Raw genomic sequence first — 17666 nt, forward strand, 5'->3', positions numbered from 1 at the left:
TTCTCCCTGCTTTCTCCCTCCCTCCCACTTGCTGCAGGATGGCCAGCCTCTGGGCTAGGTTGGTGGAGCAGGAATGCCTGTGCCCTCCACCCTTCCTCTTCAGGGACAGCTAGGATGATCTTTCCTGGTCCAAAAGTTACCTGGGCTCTGATCTTACACAGGATGTACCGGCCCAAGAGGGGAACGGGACATTCAGACATGTAGAGGAACTCATGGGACAGTGTCTTCCCCCCCACCTCACACTCCATGGGATTGAGAAAAGACCTTTCTGCCTCCTTCCCTGAGACCCCCACCACCTGAGTTTTCCTGCTTCCCAACTCAGTTCCCTTGAAACCACTGAGTGAACCTACAGAGAAACCTACAGTTTTCTCCCAATCTTAAGTGGCACCATGGGATCACTAGGGGCCAAGACAGCCTGTTTTCCTAGACACAAGACCTTCCCTTGTGCCCCCCCCCCCCCCGGTTGCTTTCAGGACATTCCCTTCTGAAGTGCCCCTTGCCCTGGCAGTTGTCACAGCGAGGCTCCCTGTTGTCCTTCTGCCCTCCCTGACTCCTGTCCCTCCAGACCAGCCTGCCCTGGGGGTCCGTCCGGCAGTTCTCCGCAGCCACCCAGTCCCTCTCCGTCAGGGCAGCGATCATGCTTGTGGCCTCGATCTCCACCTGGGCTTTCCAGTCATCCTCCTCCTCCTGAGCAGCCGCATCCTCTCTGTTGTGGAAGACCTTAAAAGGAATGTTGATTAACTGGGAAATGGGCATCCCTTCCCTAGACTCCATCTTTTGCAGTTTGAGTCTGATGTCCCTGGTGGACCTGGCAATGAACAGGGAGTTGATGGTCTTGAAATGCTCAGGGACAGAGGGTTGGTCCACTGCCTAGCTGCCTTGCAGATCCTATCATAGGGACTTTCTGTTGGCTCTTGGCGAATATCATAAAGCTTGGTGACATTCAGAGCCTTGGGGTAAACTAGGGGCAAACCAATCAAGATTCCCCTGTGGAAGCCTCCCAATGCCAGCCTTCCAACATCTGTGTTGTAGTTCCAATCAGGGGCCTCCTTGGTGGGGAAAACAAGCTCACTGTCTCTCCCTCATTCACATCTGCCTTCATGACTTCAAATTGGGCAGCTGCCAGAAGCCTGCGCTTCTCTTCTCAGGTCAGTAGAGTGGACAAAAGGGTCATCACTTCCCCCCAAGTGGGGCGATGGGTGATGAAGATGGTCCTAAAGAGTTCCACCATGGGGTTGGGTCTTGGGACAGAGAAGCAGCGTTCCTCTTCCAATTCAGGAGGTCTGAGGTGGTGAAAGGGACATGGATGAAGACAGGCCTCCCACCCACACCCACCACTTCCCGGAGAGGTGTCACCAACACCTCCAACCCTCCTCCATCTCAGCAACTCTAGCTTTGTTTGCTCTCTCTCCAGCCCTACACGCTCTCTCCTACAGTTTTTGGAATGGCCCCAATTCTTGCAATAGCTTATTGTTGCTTTAGAAATGACATAGAGTTACAAAGCTCTGACAGAGCAGGTCATTACAGAGACCACCTGCGAGCCCTTGGAAAGGAAGGCCAGGCTCATTGGAAGTTAACACGGGTGTCTCAGAAACACGAGGGCCCCTTCTACACTGTCATAGAAAACCCACATTATCTGCTTTGACCTGGAGTATATGGCAGTGTTGAAGGGGCCTTAGGCAAAAGAAAGGAAATGCAGAAATATTGGCTGGAGGGCACTTGGCTTGAAAACAGTCTCCATGAGAAAGGGAAGTCATAGAATCACAGAATTCTAGAATCAAAGAGTTGGAAGAGACCTCCTGGGCCATCATCCAGTCCAACCCCATTCTGCCAAGAAGCAGGAATATTGCATTCAAAGCACCCCTGACAGATGGCCATCCAGCCTCTGCTTAAAAGCTTCCAAAGAAGGAGCCTCCACCACACTCCCTCCGGGGCAGAGAGTTCCACTGCTGAACGGCTCTCACAGTCAGGAAGTTCTTCCTAATGTTCAGATGGAATCTCCTCTCTTGTAGTTTGAAGTCAGTGTAATCAGTGTAATCAGTAGTTTGAAGTCAGTGTAATCAGAGGTGACCCCCCCCCCCGCCTGGACTGCGTAAAAGATAGTTCATAATCAGGGAATTCATAGTTTTGCCAAGGACACCAGGCTGGGGTGATCCCATAATCCCCTATCTCTGCCCCATGCAGGAACCTATGGCTGTTTCCATGGCCCCACATGGCAACGCCCCTGTAACCCAAACCGGCATCTGACCAATTTGGCTATTATCGATGAATTGGATTCATTTTTTATGAATGAATCTGATATCGAGCTGCTTTTAGTGGGGTCTCCTTGAGAGAGAAGCCCGAGGACCGCGCCTAAAGGGCTCTGGGTCCCTTGGTGAGGCCAGCGAGACCCAATCCAAAGAGTAAAAATATTACAAATAATAATGCCTCATCCAAGTGGAAGAAGTTTTTCAGCAACCGAGGTTTATTGTGATTCAGCTGAGATCAGATGCATTGCAGGAATCATTCCGCTGCAAGCATGCCAGAGTACAGTGATGCAGGCATATTTATACAATTTTTGAAAACCCAGAGTTCAACCCTTCCGCCCCGGCTCCTCTGATGTTCCCCGCTGTGATTGGGTGATGGGCGGACACCTGGGAAGCAGCCCTCCTGCCCCTGGCGCCTCTGTACCAATCAGGAAGCTCCAGTGGTCTGTAGGATCCAATGGGGAGACCTCTGTCACATGGTTGCGACAGCCAATCAGGAGAAATGGGGGCGGGATGAGGGAGCACAAAGGAATCTGGGAAAGGAATCTGCAGACAAAGGAATGCCATGTGCTCAGCGAAACAAAGGAAAAATGTCTCCAGCTGATGCAGCTCTGGGGGGGGGGGGATATGAATGCAAATACAATCTTTTTTATTCTGAGCGTCCATAAGTCCCCTTATCCCATCAGACATGCTCAGAGAATGGGCAGGGTCCATTATGGCTATGGTTCCATGCAGGGTGAATTAATCAAGAGTGAGTCTTGGGAGATGTAGAGACTCTCCCTCAGGCAGTTCCTGGTCACAGTATTTTGTGGGGCAAGGGTTGAGAGGGCAAGGGTACAAGGGGAATCCATAAGGGTTACATATATGGCATTTTCTTATACATAGTTCATAAGGGGAACCCCATCCCACCCCATAGAGTTTATTACAATATTTGATCTTTATTATGGCACAAACTGGAGGCTTCATAAACTTTGAAAAGGATCCGCGGAAACGGAGGCTGTCAGTATCTCAAGTCAGGCACCAATAAAGAGTTCGTGGTCATGGATATGATAAATAGTCCAGTGCATAAGTCAGAGAGTCACAAAAAAAGGAAACAGGAACCCAGTTGTGAGCGCTGGGTCAGGCAGCAACAGAATCCATTGTCCGGCCCTTGGCGAACTAGATCTCTCACAAAAGGGCAGAAGCCCCAGGATCCAGCCATTTCCCAAAAAAGCCTCATGGGGTCCTCGTTGTTGTCAGTGCCTTGGCAATGTGGCCAAGGCTTAACCCTTGTTGTGTAGTCTGGTGCCCTTGCCCTTTGCAGAACTATAAATCCCTATCCCTTAATTATGAGGGGAGGGTTGGTGCCTGACATCAAATCTCCTGTTTTATGAATGGCTCAGTGCTTCAGTGAGCTTTGCATCATCTTACATAAACTCTGGGTGACCAAGATGAATCTTCCCTTGACCCTGCATGCCTCCCCCTTCCCATATGGACTCTGTATATGCCCATGCCCCCATCCATTATATGTCTGTATGGAAATATGAAGTAAGATAATGCTTTCATGAAGTTTACTACCAACTCAAGGCTCAGGAATTTCCAAACTTCCTGAGCCAATAATCCCCTTAACAAAGGTCTTGACAGAAACTCATTTGCATGGACAATAAGTGAATGGCCCCTCTTCCTGGACTATCCAGGACAATGGAATCTATGGCCATTCATAACCCATCATCATGACATTTTTGATTGTTTCCCTGTTGCCCACCTCCTTCCACCTCATTGGCTGAGCGGCCAAACGGGGCTCAGGCTCTCACTGGATTTCCTATTTGGCTTGCTGACGTTACAGCCAATCACAACGAAGCCAGCTCGGGGGGGGGGGGGGGGGGGGTTGGACATGGGAACGTTTGGACCTGACAGCCCTATACATAATAATATTATTATTATTTATTATTATTATTTTATTATTATATTATTATAATAATATTCCCTGCCCAGCCAGCATGTTGCCTCCTCGGGCAGATAACTGCGGTCGTCCTCCGTTCCAGTTGGAATGAATAAAACCTCGGTGGCTTTTGCTTCAACTTGGTGAGACTTTATTTGGAAAATTTGAGGGGGAAATCTTCCTTGGTGCTTGCTGTCTTGCCAGGTGTTCCGGATCCTCTTTTTGGGTCTGGCAGGGCCTCCCAAAATCGTGTTCGAGATCATTTGGAGAGCGCAAGCTGAACATGAGCCAGCAGTGGGATGATGCAGCAGCAGTTGAAAAAGCCAGTGCCATCCAACCCGGGGCATCGACAGAAGTCACAGTCTCACCATGTTGTGCTTTGGCCAAACCTTTTCACCTGGAATAACAACCCTGGGACCCTTAGAGCTGTTCAACAGGGGAACGTGCTGCTTCCTGCCAATCCAGCGGAGCCTTGTCTCTGGAGTCTCTTAGGTCGGATGGCCATCTGGCGGGAGGCCTTGACCCGATATTCCCCTCTATCCCTCCCTCTATGGAAGAAGGGGGTTGGGCTGCATGGCCTTTGCGGGCCCCTTACAAGCCTGCTCCGGATCGAGGCCTCTAGAGCAGGCACGGGCCAACTTTGGCCCTCCCTTCAGGGGTTTGGGCCTCCAACACCCACGATTCCGAACAGTCTACCGGCTGCTAGGAATTGTGGGAGTTGAAGTCCAAAACACCTGGAGGGAGGGAGGGCTAAAGTTCGCCTGTGACTGCTCGAAAGGGATGCTTTGCTTCATATATTAATCATAGTTGGAAGATGGGCGAAGAGGGCTCTGCCCGGACCCCCCCCCCAGCCCCCCCCCCCACGGTCTCCCTCTCTCTCTGTGTTGACGTCAAAGGCGAGGCTTCCCAGGGAGGGAGGGAGGGAGAGAGGACTCTGGGGCGGGCTCAGGGGGGCCCCCTCGGGTTCCGCGTCCGGCCGAAGCCTTCCTGGCCGGAATCCCGGGCGGCGGCGGGTTTCCCTTCTGATGGAAGCCGCCCCCCCTCTCGCTCGCGCCGCCTGAGGCTCTTCTGAGGAGCCCCCTTGCTGACTGCGAGGCCATCTCCCGGGAGGGCTCGGACTGTGCCCCGCTTCCCTCCTGGCCGGAGCAGGGTCCGGCTGGGTGCCCTCTGGCGTCCCTTGGGGCCTCCCCTCTGCCCCGCCCCTTTCCTCCCCGCCTGCCCCTCCTGCTCCAATGGGAGCGCTGCGGACCCCCAGGCAGCCCTCCCGCGCCCTCCCATTGGCTGGGCCCAGGCCCGTAGCCAGGATTTCGTTTGGGGGGGGGGGGGGGGGCTGAATATTTTTCAGGGGGGAGTTTCAGGGGGGGCTGAGTCTGAGTGAAAGAGGGTGTAGCCTAGCAAACCTTTTGTACCGTTACCCCAATAATCCCCCCTCCATGCAGATGGGATCTATTGAGTAGGGTGATCAGATCATGATAGGAATAAACAGAACAGTTTAAGTAATGCACCAGGAAGGCCTTCTCGTGGACCACCATGAGAATTTCGGGGGGGGGAGGGGGGGCTGAAGAGAGGAGCTCCCTTGGCCCCGCCCCCACTACGTCTCCAGCGGGAAGGTGGGAGGGAGGCATGACGTCACCGCAGTCCCCGCCCCTCCATTTCGGAAGGAAGAGGCAAGGAAGGAAGGAAGGAAGGAAGGAAGTCAGCGAAGAGACGGTGAGGTGGGGAGGGGGGCGGGAAGGGGCCCAAGGGAAGCGCCCCCCTCCCCCCCCTCCCTCGGCATCGTCACAATACAAGAAAGAGTGGGAGGGGACCCCAGAGGACACCCAGCCCTGATTCTGCCAGGCAGGAAAAGCACCAGCAGAGCCCCCCGGGCAGATGGCCACCCAGTCTCTGCACAATAGTAATAGTAGTTGGAAGGGACCCCAAAGGCCACCCAGCCCAACCCCCCTCCCTTATTCTGCCAGGCAGAAAAAGCACCATTAAAGCCCCCCCCCCCCCGCAGATGGCCACCCATCCTCAATAATATCAATACTACTACTACTACTAATAATAATAATAATTTATTATTATTGAAAGGCAGGGCAGACTCCTTCAACCAGAGAAGTCAGCCCTAGCAGAGCACCTGAGGAACCCACCTGGACACAGCAGATTATTATTGGAGAACACAGGAATGCTGGACCACTCTCACAACCACCACGTCAGGCTACACAGAGAAGCCACTGAAATCCACAAGAAGCAGGTGGGGAATTTCAACAGAAAGGAAGAGACCATGAAAATGAACAAAATACAGTTACCAGTATTAAAAAACTCAAAAATTACAACAGCAAAATAGCAGAGAGTAAACAATCAGGCACATCAAATCACCTCTCAACAAAACATTCCCCCAGGCACTTCCAAGCCATCCAATGCTAATCAAGGTGGTCAGCTGAAACATTCACACCTAGCTCCAGCAGACAAGAGTCCTTTGTCCCACCCTGGTCATTCCACAGATATATAAATCCATTTTCCTACTTCCAGCAGACCTCACTACCTCTGAGGATGCTTGCCATAGATGCAGGCGAAACGTCAGAAGAAAATGCCTCTAGAACATGGCCATATAGCCCGGAAAAACCTACAACAACCCAGTAATAATAATCATAATTTGAAAAGGACCCCCAAGAGCCATCCATACAAGCTGTTCAGCAGTGGAACTCTCTGCCCTGACGTGTGGTGGAGGCTCCTTCTTTGGAAACAGAAGCTGGATTAATGGCCCCTGCCTTGAAGCCGATCTGACCTGCAGCAGGGAGTTCCGTAGTTCTCCATTGCGCGCTTGGGCCAACATCATTGGGAATGTGGCCACGGGAGCAGCTTCAACCAAAGACTCCTTTTTTCCTGCCTTGCGTTCTTCCCCTCAACCTCACATTGTAACCAATCCCCCAATAAAGTATCAATTAATGGTAACCCTTTCACTCTCCAGAGTGATACACTGAGTCTGTTCACTGGCTCCGACTTTCTCAAGCATGAACCTTTCCTTTCCCGAGCCACGGCCCGCTGCAAGCTCGCCCAGGAGGCTTTCCTGGCATCCCGGGAGGCCGAAACTGCGCTCCTTTGAACTGTGGATACCAAAACCCTTTGGGTCCCCATATCCACGAGTCAATGGATCGCTCCAAAATTCTTCTCCCGGGCAGATTCTAAGACTAATGGCCAACCTCTCCGCCCCTGGAATAACCCCCTTTGCCCCCCAAAACTTAACATGATGGAGCCCTTCTGGCTCCCCGCTGCTACAACATCGCTGCCGCCATCTCGTTGATGCCTGAAGAGCCTGTTGACCTGGGGAACCTGCTGCGTCCACTCCTTGGGACCTCCAGGAAGCCGACGGGTCATCCCGGTCCTTGATGAGATGGGATCTATAGTTTTCTCCATTTTCCAACGTGGAGCTCAACCTCCAGCACTGGCAGTCATCTCGTAAGGACTCAGTGGACTCCGGGGCACCTTCCCCAACTTGCCCCCATGGATTCTACAACTTTAAACGACTTTTGTCAACTCATAAGGACTTTGAAAAACTTTTTGGAACTTTTTCTTCTTTCACGCCCCATGGACTCCCTTTCTACGATTATAGGGTTTTATGGTTTCATAACTTTAAACTCTCTATGAACTCTGGTGGGTGGGGTGGGCCAATATGAATCTCCCTTTCCCTTTTCCCCATGTATACCTTATTTATTTATTTATCGTGTCAGTAGCAACCAGACAATTGTATTACATTTTAACAAAATTTTAACAAACAGACAAAACAGAGTTTACAAGCTTGGTGGTTGATTAAATGTCCTTTGACCAGTACCTGGCCACTGGGAGTGCCTCTGGTGTTGCCGCAAGAAGGTCCTCCCTTGTGCATCATGTGGCAGGGCTCAGGTTGCATTGCAGCAGGTGGTCAGTGGTTTGCTCTTCTCCGCACTCGCATGTTGTGGATTCCACTTTGTGGCCCCATTTCTGAAGGTTGGCTCTGCATCTCGTGGGGCCAGAGCGTAGTCTGTTCAGCGCCTTCCAAGTTGCCCAGTTCTCTGTGTGCCCAGGGGGGAGTCTCTCATTTGGTATCAGCCATTGATTGAGGTTCTGGATTTGAGCCTGCCACTTTTGGACTCTCGCTTGCTGAGGTGTTCCAGCGAGTGTCTCTGTAGATCTTAGAAAACTATTTCTTGATTTAAGTCGTTGACATGCTGGCTGAGACCCAAACAAGGGATGAGCTGGAGATGTCTCAGCCTTGGTCCTTTCACTATTGGCTGCTACTTCCCAGCGGATGTCAGGTGGTGCAATGCCGGCTAAACAGTGTAATTTCTCCAGTGGTGTAGGGCGCAGAGCCACATCCACTGTTTTAGTGTGGTGAGATGTGTTCCACACTGGGCATGCATACTCAGCAGAAGCAGAAGCAGAAGCGACTTGCAGCATGTATACCTTATCAACCCCATGTATGTACCTGTGTATAAAAATAATAAGGGAAGCCACCTTTTCGTGACCCCAGCATGACAAACCCTTGTGAAATTTCTTCCTGTTTCCTGAGATGAATTCCCATTGACTTTAGGATTCCAACAAAGATTTATTGCATGATAATAACAAAGGTGTGTCTTGGGCCTCGCAGCATGTCCGCCCAGGAAAGCATCCCATGGTGAATCTGGTCATTCCGAAGAGGCTACGCAGAGCCAATGGAATCATAGAATGATAGAGGTGGGAGAGACCACAGCCCAACCCCTCTGTTCCATGTAGGAAAAGCACAGTCAAAATATCGCTGACAGATGGTCATCCAGTCTCTGCTTAAAAGCTTCCAAGGAAGGAGCTTCCGCTGGACTCCAAGGCAGAGAGTTCCACTGTTGAATGGCTTGTACAATCAGGAAGTTCTCCCTAAGGTTCAGGTGGAATCTGCTTTCCTGTCACTTGAACCTATGGCTCCATTGAGTCCTCGTTTCCAGGGCAGCAGAAAGGAAGCCTCTCCTTCTTCCTTAGGACACCCTTCCACATATTTATACATGGCTCTCATGCCTGCTCCTCATGAAGCTGCAATCAGTGATGCCAGTATTATGTATGTATGTATGTATGTATGTATGTATGTATGTATGTATGTGTTTTATCCCACTTGTCTCCCCTGGGTGGGATTCAAAGTGGCATACATGGCAAAAAACAAAAACAGCAAAATAAACATAATATAAAAATTGAACAAAACATCATAAACCACATAAACAGATAGCACACACTGCACATCATAATTAGACAGATTAATAAACTACAGTGAATAGGAAACACAAAGAGAAAGAATGGGGGGTGGGGGGGGGGAGCCTGTAAAAGGTCTTGGAGTCCTCACGGGAGGAAGGGAAACATGAGCCAGGAATGCCGCATGGCGGCAAAAAAAACCCATGGGATGTTGGCCTGCATAAACAGGAGCCTAGTGTCTAGATCCAGGGAAGTCATGCTCCCCATGCTCTCTTCTGCCTTGATCAGACCACGTCTGGAATACTGTGTCCAAAAGTAGATGTCACTGCTTTTAGTGTTTGTGTATATTTATAGTTACTTTATGTTCTGTCATGGAATGCATGCTGTCTATAGGCTGTGCTCTGCCCTGAGTCCCCTTCGGAGTACGAAGGGCAGAATATAAATGTTTTAAGTAAATTTTGGGCATCACATTTGAAGGGAGATGTTGACTCTACGCTGGAATATGTCCAGAGAAAAGATCAAGGATTTGGAGAACAAGCCCTATGAGGAGCGGCTTAAAGAGCTGGGCATTTTTAGCCTGCAGAAGAGAAAACGTGATAGCCATGTATAAATATGTGAGAGGAAGTCATAGGGAAGAGGGAGCAGGCTTGTTTTCTGCTTCCCTGGAGACTAGGATGCGGAACAATGAATTCAAACTACAGGAAAGGAGATTCTATCTGAACATTAGGAAGAACTTCCTAACTGTGTAAGAGAGCTGTGGAACTCTCTGTCCTCGACTGTGGTGGAGGCTCCTTCTTTGGTGGCTTTTAAATAGAGGCTAGATGGCCATCTGTCAGGGGTGCTTTGAATGCGATTTTCTGCTTCTTGGCGGACGGGGGTTGGACTGGATGGCTCACCAGGTCTCTCCAACTCTAGAATTCTATGATATGAAATCAAGAAACATTGAGAACAGCATGTTTGGAATCTTGTGGAGATCAAGAAAAGTTGTTACATCACTGATGGAAGTATTCGTGACAGAGATTTATGAGGTGTTTAATCTTTTGCTTCTTCTTCCTTAACCAGGGAAGTGAGGATTCTGTGGACCCGCTTCTGGCATGAGGAGAAAGAGGAGAAAGAAAACAGCATCTACCGTATACTGAGGAATTTGGAAACAAAAAGTGTAGTAAAGAAGGGAGTCTTATAAGAGGAGGAAGTCCTTCTTAGGTCTTCTGACATGGAGGAGAAGCCCTATAAATGCCTTGAGTGCAGGAAGAGCTTCACTGCGAGTGGAAGTCTACGTTCACATCAAAGAACACACACTGGAGAGAAACCCTATAAATGTCTGGAGTGTGGAAAGAGCTTCAGTAAGCGTGGAAATCTATATCAACATCAAAGAACCCACACTAGGGAGAAACCCTATACATGTCTCGAGTGTGGAAAAAGCTTCAGTAAGATTAGAAGTCTACGTTCACATCAACGGACTCACACTGGGGAGAAGCCCTATCAATGCACGACATGTAGAAAGAGCTTCACTCAGAGTGGAAGTCTACGTTCACATCAGAGGACTCACACTGGGGAGAAACCCTATAAATGCCTGGTGTGTGAAAAGAGCTTTGCTCGCAAGGGTGGCCTACGTTCACATCAAAAAACCCACACTGGGGAGAAACCCTATACATGCCTGGAGTGTGGAAAGAGCTTCAGTGGGAGTGGCAATCTACAAAGCCATTATAGGATTCACACTGGGGAGAAACCATATAAATGCCTGGAGTGCGGAAAGAGCTTCACTCACAGTGGACATCTACATTTACATTATAGAACCCACACTGGGGAGAAACCCTTTTCATGCCTTGAGTGTGGAAAGAGCTTCAGTGACCGTGGAAGTCTACATAAACACCATAGAATCCACACTGGAGAAAAACTCTATACATGCCTGGAATGTGAAAAGAGCTTCGCTCACAGTGGAACTCTACATAGACATCATAGAACCCACACTGGAGAGAAACCCTATACATGCCTGGAGTGTGGAAAGAAGTTCACTCACAGTGGGAGTCTACGTAGACATCATAGAACCCACACCGGGGAGAAACCCTTTTCATGCCTGGAGTGTGGAAAGATCTTTGCTGACAGTGGAAATCTAGATAAACATCATAGAATCCACACCGGGAAGAAGCCCTATAAATGCCTGGAGTGTGGAAAGAGCTTTGCTTACAGTGGATATCTGTATCAACATCAAAGAATTCACACGAGGGATAATCCCTATAAATGTCTGGAGTGTGGAAAGAGCTTCCCTGTGAGCGGAGGTCTACAGAGACATTGTAGAATTCACACTGGAGTGAAAGGTGGTATTTGACACCAGAGAGACTCTCTAAGACGTAAAAAGGCAATTCTCATAAATACGTTGTTGGGCTATGTAATCATATTGTGGTCTTGCAGAATGGCCCTGATAGAACGAGATAGTCTCAAATTTGAGACTATAAAACCCATAATGCATGACAGTCAGGTGTGGTACTCCATTTTTGCAATTTGGCAATCACCCCTTAGCTGTTCTGTAGAATTAATTTTTTTATTTATCTTATCAGGAATGAACCACTGTATTTGAGAAAAAACAAAGTTTAAAAACTCGACATTCTATTAAATGTCCTTTGACCAGTAGCTGGCCACTTGGTGCCTCAGGTGTTGCTATAAGAAGGTCCTCCACTGCGCATGTGGCAGAACTCAGGCTGCATTATAATAGAATCATAGAGTTGGAAGAGACCTCATGGGCCATCCACTCCAACCCCCTCCAAGAAACAGGACAATCGTGTTCAAAGCACCCCCAACAGATGGCCATCCCTAACCCTAACTCTGATAGGTGGCCTGTTGTTTGGTCTTCTCCACACTCGCATGTCATGGACTCCACTTTGTAGACCCATTTCTTAAGGTCAGCTCTGCATTTCGTGGTACCAGAGCGCAGTCTGCTCAGCGCCTCCCAAGTCGCCCAGTCTTCTGTATGCCCCGGAGGGAATCTCTCATTTGGTGTCAGCCATTGATTGAGGTTCTGGGTTTGAGCCTGCCACTTTTGGACTCTCGCTTGCTGAGGTGTTCCAGCAAGTGTCTCTGTAGATCTAAGAGAACTATTTCTTGATTTAAGGCGTTGGCATGCTGGCCAATATCCAAACGGGATGGGCTGGAGATGTCACTGCCTTGGTCCTTTCATTATTGGTTGCTACTTCCCGATGGATGTCAGGTGGTGCAATACTGGCTAGACAGTATAATTTCTCCAACAGTGTAAGGTGCAGACAGCCTGTGATAATGCAGGTCTCATTAAGAGCCCCATCCACTGTTTTAGCATGGTGAGATGTGTTCCACACTGGGCATGCGTACTCAGCAGCAGAGTAGCCAAGCGCAAGGGCAGATGCCTTCACTGTGTCTGGTTGTGATCCCCAGGTTGTGCCAGTCAGCTTTCGTATGATATTATTTCTAGCACCCACTTTTTGCTTGGTATTCAGGCAGTGCTTCTTGTAAGTCAGAGCCCAGTCCAGAGTGACTCCCAGGTATTTGGGTGCACTGTAATGCTCCAGTGGGATTCCTTCTCAGGTCTTCCTCAGGGCTTGAGGTGCTTGTCTGTTCTTAAGATGCAAAACACACATCCCTGTAATAGGCAGTAACAGCACCTAACTCTATGCAACGAGAGGGGACGTTTGGGAGCGATCGTTTCAATTGCCCTAGACATCTCACTATTATAACGATCAACCAGAGTGTTGACAGGATTGTTAGACTCCAGGACAGGAAGATCCCCAAGAGGTCAGGAGTCCTTCTGGATCCACAAGTCTCCTGGGGTGGACCATTTTAATGGGTCCACCACTCCTGTGGAAGTTAGAGGTCACCGTGAGTCTTAAAGTGATCAGATGGTGGTCAGACCATGACAATGGAAGAATGTTTTGCTCTTCCACTCTGACTACCGTCCGCAATGAAAACTAGATCAAGTGTGTGACTGGCCTGATGCATGTGGACAGATATTAATTACTTGAGTCAGCCCCATGGTTGTCATGGCAACCATGAAATCCTGAGCTGTACCTGTTAATATAGTCTCTGTGTGAATGTTGAAATCTCCCAGAACTACCAGTTGCTGGGAGACTAAGGCCAGATTGGAGACCACTTCTAGTTCAGGCAGGGAAACTGCTGAGTCGCGGGGTGGGTGGTACACCAGCAGAATCCCCAACCTGTCTTGGGTTCCCACCTTCAGGTAGACACACTCAAACCCGGAGGATTGAGGGTTTGCAGCTGACCAGAGCAATGGACTGCCGAAAGATCACTGCAACTGTTTGTTCCTTTTTCGTACCCACCATTGATATAAATTGAAAAAAAGATCTAAGAATACTACTTGAGAGAGGAATGTAAAGTGTTGTCACGGGAATGTACAATTGTGAGTACTTATACCTGACTTATAACTATTTATGTGAAAATGTTATAAGCTCCAGTTAATTCATTACAATAGTCACCTGAGGAAGACTAAAAAAGTTGAAACCGGTTGTGTGTTCTAAAGACTTTTCAGTTCAACTGACTGACTTCACAAATGTCTAATTTATGTTTAGTTTGATATTCATTTTGATGTACGGAGCATCAACATTATAATTGTAAATTGTGTACTTGTTTATTCAATATAAGTTTCTATTTCATAACTGTTTATTGATTATTGACTAATGCATACTGTTGTACTTGTGGTTATATATTAGTTTGGTGTATAGACAGGCCTATGAAAGCAACTCCGCTGCTTGTCAAAACCATCTTCTATGTGCTGAGTCAGGTTCAACACTTGTGATGTGCAGCTTTTGCCCTTCCTTAAACCAGCTTGCGGTGGAATAATAATAATAATAATAATAATAATAATAATAATAATAACAACAATAACAATAACAATAATAATGCTTTATTTATACCCACTCCATCTTCCCCAGGGGGACTCGGTGCGGCTTACATGAGCCCACGCCCATCAATACAATACAAGCAATATAACACAAAACACAATAAAACAAGCAAAATACATAAAATGCAAAGTCCAAATAATATACAACACAACAATATAAAATCAAGCATTAAAAACACAGGAAATTTCACTAGGCAGGGCCAGATGCAAGGATAATTTTTTTAAAAAACTCTGGGAGATAGGACAGTGCATATTATAAGGAGGAGGCTCCGGGAATGAGGAAGGATTTCACTGCACAAACCATAAAATAAAGTGCGTCTAAGGACATTTTGTGCAAATTGTGGTCAGGGAGAGTCTTACATTCAATTACTGAAGGCACATTGGAATAACCAGGTTTTCAAATTCCTCCTGAAGATTGCCAGTGTGGGAGCTTGCCTAATATCTCTGGGGAGTGAGTTCCAGAACCAGGGGGCCACCACACAAAAGGCCCTCTCTCTCGTCCCCACAAGTCGCACTTGCGATGCGGGCGGGAGCGAAAGAAGGGCCTCTCCGGAAGATAGAAGGGATCGTGTGGGTTCATAGATGGAAATACGGTTGCGCAGGTAGGAGGGTCCCAAACTGTTCAGGGCTTTGTAGGTGGTAGGTTGTGTGGAAGAGGCTCCTTCTTTGGAAACTTTTAAACAGAGGCTGGATGGCCATCTGTCAGGGGTGATTTGAATGCACTATTCCTGCTTCTTGGCAGGGGGTTGGACTGGATGGCCCATGAGGTCTCTTCCAACTCTTTGATTCTATGATTCTAAGATCTGCACCTTGAATTGGGTCCGGTAGATAAACGGCAGCCAGTGGAGCTCCTTAAACAGAAGGGTTGACCGCTCTCTGTAATTCACTCCAGTTAATAGTCTGGCTGCCGCCCATTGAACCAGCTGGAGTTTCCAGGCCATCTTCAAGGGCAGCCCCACGTAGAGAGCATTGCAATAGTCCAATCTAGAGGTAACTAAGGCGTGGACCACCGTGGCCAAATCCGACTTCACGAGGTACGGTCGCAGCTGGCACACGAGCTTCAAATGTGCGAATGCCCTCTCAGCCACCGCCGACACCTGAGCTTCAAGCATCAGCGCCAAATCTAGGAGGACACCCAAGCTGTGGACCTGCGATTTCAGGGGGAGTGCAACCCCGTCAAGCACAGGTTGCTACCCTATACCTCGATCCGGCCTACAATTGATCAGAAGGACCTCTGCCTTGTCAGGATTGATCCTTAGCTTATTCGTCCTCATCCAGACCATTACAGTGGTCAGGCACTCGTCCAGCACTCAAGGGGCTTCCTTGGAATTAGGTGGAAAAGAGTAGTAGAATTGGGTGTCATCTGTGTAGAGATGGCACCCAACTCCAAAACTCCGGATGACCTCTCCCAGCAGTTTCATGTAGATATTAAAAAGAATGGGGGACAGAATGAAACCTTGCGGGACCCCACAGGTCAAAGGCCAGGGGTCCGAGCAGGTGTCCCCCAGCTTCACCATCTGGGGACAACCCTCCAGGAAGGACCGGAGCCACGACAGACCCATCCCGGAGAGCCGGTCAAGAAGGATACCATGGTCGATGGTATTGAAAGCCGCTGAGATGTCCAAGAGAACCAGCAGAGTCATACTCCCCCTGTCCAGCTCCCTACAGAGATCATCCACCAAGGCGACCAAAGCCGTCTTGGTGCCATGACCAGGCCTGAACCCAGACTGCGACTGGTCTAGAAAATCAGTGTCTTCAAGGAATCCCTGGAGCTGTGAGGTCACCACCCGCTCCAGCACCTTGCCCAAAAAGGGAAGGTTAGAGATTGGCCTGTAGTTGTTCAAAACTGTAGGGTCAAGGGAGGTCTTCTTCAGGGTTGGTCTCACCACAGCCTGCTTCAAACCAGATGGAAATTTCCCTCGAGCCAATGATGCATTAAGAATCGACACAAACCGATCTAATAACCCACCCCTGGATGATTTAATTAGCCAAGACGGGCAAGGATCTAGGGCTGATGTGGTCTTCCTCACAGCTCCAAGGTCTCCCTCACAGCTCCCATCCACATCATCAGGACGAACAAGCCGGAAAGAATCCCACAAGATCAGACCGACAGATGCCTTGGTTACCTCTTCTGACATTGCATTTAAACTGGAGTCCAGCTCAAGGTGAATCTGAGCGACTTTATCTGCAAAATGGTGCACGAACTCGCAGCACCAAGTTGCCGAGTCCTTGAGGAGCCCCCCTCCACCTCAGGAGAGTGGAGGGGCTCTCCGACAACCTGAAACAACTCCTTAGGTCTATTGGATGCAGATGCTATGCGGGCGGTCGAGAAGGTCTTCCTGGCTGCCTGCAAAGCTGCGGAATAAGCCCTAGTGGAGGCTCTAGCCCGCTCTCAGTCAGAGGCACCCCGAGATTTCCTCCAGATGCCCTCTAGACTCCTTCTCGTGAGCTTCATCTCAGCCAAATCCTCAGTGAACCAAGGAGTTGGCCTGACTCTATGCAATGAGAGAGGACGTTCGGGGGTGATCGTGTAAATTGCCCTAGCCATCGCGCTATGATAGTGGTCAACCAGGACATCAACAGGATCAGGCTCCATGACAGAAAGAACCCCAAGAGTCCTCAGAAGTCCATCCGGATCTATCAGTCTCCTGGGGCGGACCATCTTAGCGGGTCCCCCACCCCTGCGGAGGTTAGAGGTCGCCGTGAGCCTACAACTGATCAGGTGATGGTGAGACCATGACAATGAAAGAATATTTTGCTCTTCCACCCTGACCACTCCACTGTCCACAGTAAAAACCAGGTCAACTAACAAAATAAAATTCAACAGGGACAAATGCAAGAGACTCCACTTTGGCAGGAAAAAAGAAATGCAAAGATACAGAATGGGGGACAATGCCTGGCTCGAGAGCAGTACGTGTGGAAAAGATCTTGGGAGTCCTCGTGGACAGCAAGTTAAACATGAGCCAGGAATGTGATGTGGTGGCAAAAAAGCCAATGGGATTTTGGCCTGCATCAAGAGGAGCATAGTGCTCTATTCCGCTTTGTTTAGACCACACCTGGAATATTGTGTCCAATTCTGGGCACCACAATTGAAGAGAGATGTTGACAAGCTGGAATGTGTCCAGAGGAGGGCGACTCAAATGATCATGGGTCTGGAGAACAAGCCCTATGAGGAGCAGCTTAAGGAGCTGGGCATGTTTAGCCTGAAGAAGAGAAGGCTGAGAGGAGGCATGATGAGGGCCATGTATAAATATGCGAGATGAAGTCACAGGGAGGAGGAGGGAGCAAGCTTGTTTTCTGCTTCCTTGGAGACTAGGATGCAATGGAACAATGGCTTCAAACGACAGGAAAGAAGATTCCATCTGAACATGAGGAAGAACTTCCTGACTGTGAGAGCCGTTCAGCAGTGGAACTCTCTGCCTCGGGGTGTGGTGGAGGC

At 49.1% G+C, this 17666-nt stretch overlaps 1 protein-coding gene across 1 annotated transcript; it reads left to right on the top strand.

Annotated features, from left to right (window-relative positions):
- Window positions 1-5752: 5752 nt before the first annotated feature.
- Window positions 5753-12829, top strand: LOC132775584 (zinc finger protein 135-like). The gene is made up of 2 exons (XM_060776300.2): window positions 5753-5877; window positions 10405-12829. Exon 2 carries the CDS (start codon window positions 10556-10558, stop codon window positions 11669-11671), a length of 1116 nt encoding a protein of 371 aa, XP_060632283.2. The 5' UTR covers window positions 5753-5877; window positions 10405-10555; the 3' UTR covers window positions 11672-12829.
- Window positions 12830-17666: the final 4837 nt, after the last annotated feature.

The sequence above is a fragment of the Anolis sagrei genome, chromosome 5 (assembly GCF_037176765.1).
Source record: "Anolis sagrei isolate rAnoSag1 chromosome 5, rAnoSag1.mat, whole genome shotgun sequence".
Lineage (NCBI taxonomy): Eukaryota > Metazoa > Chordata > Lepidosauria > Squamata > Dactyloidae > Anolis > Anolis sagrei.

Excerpts from the sequence above, each read along its gene's own strand:
- LOC132775584 (XM_060776300.2), top strand. The coding sequence starts at position 10,556 with ATGGAGGAGAAGCCCTATAAATGCCTTGAGTGCAGGAAGAGCTTCACT.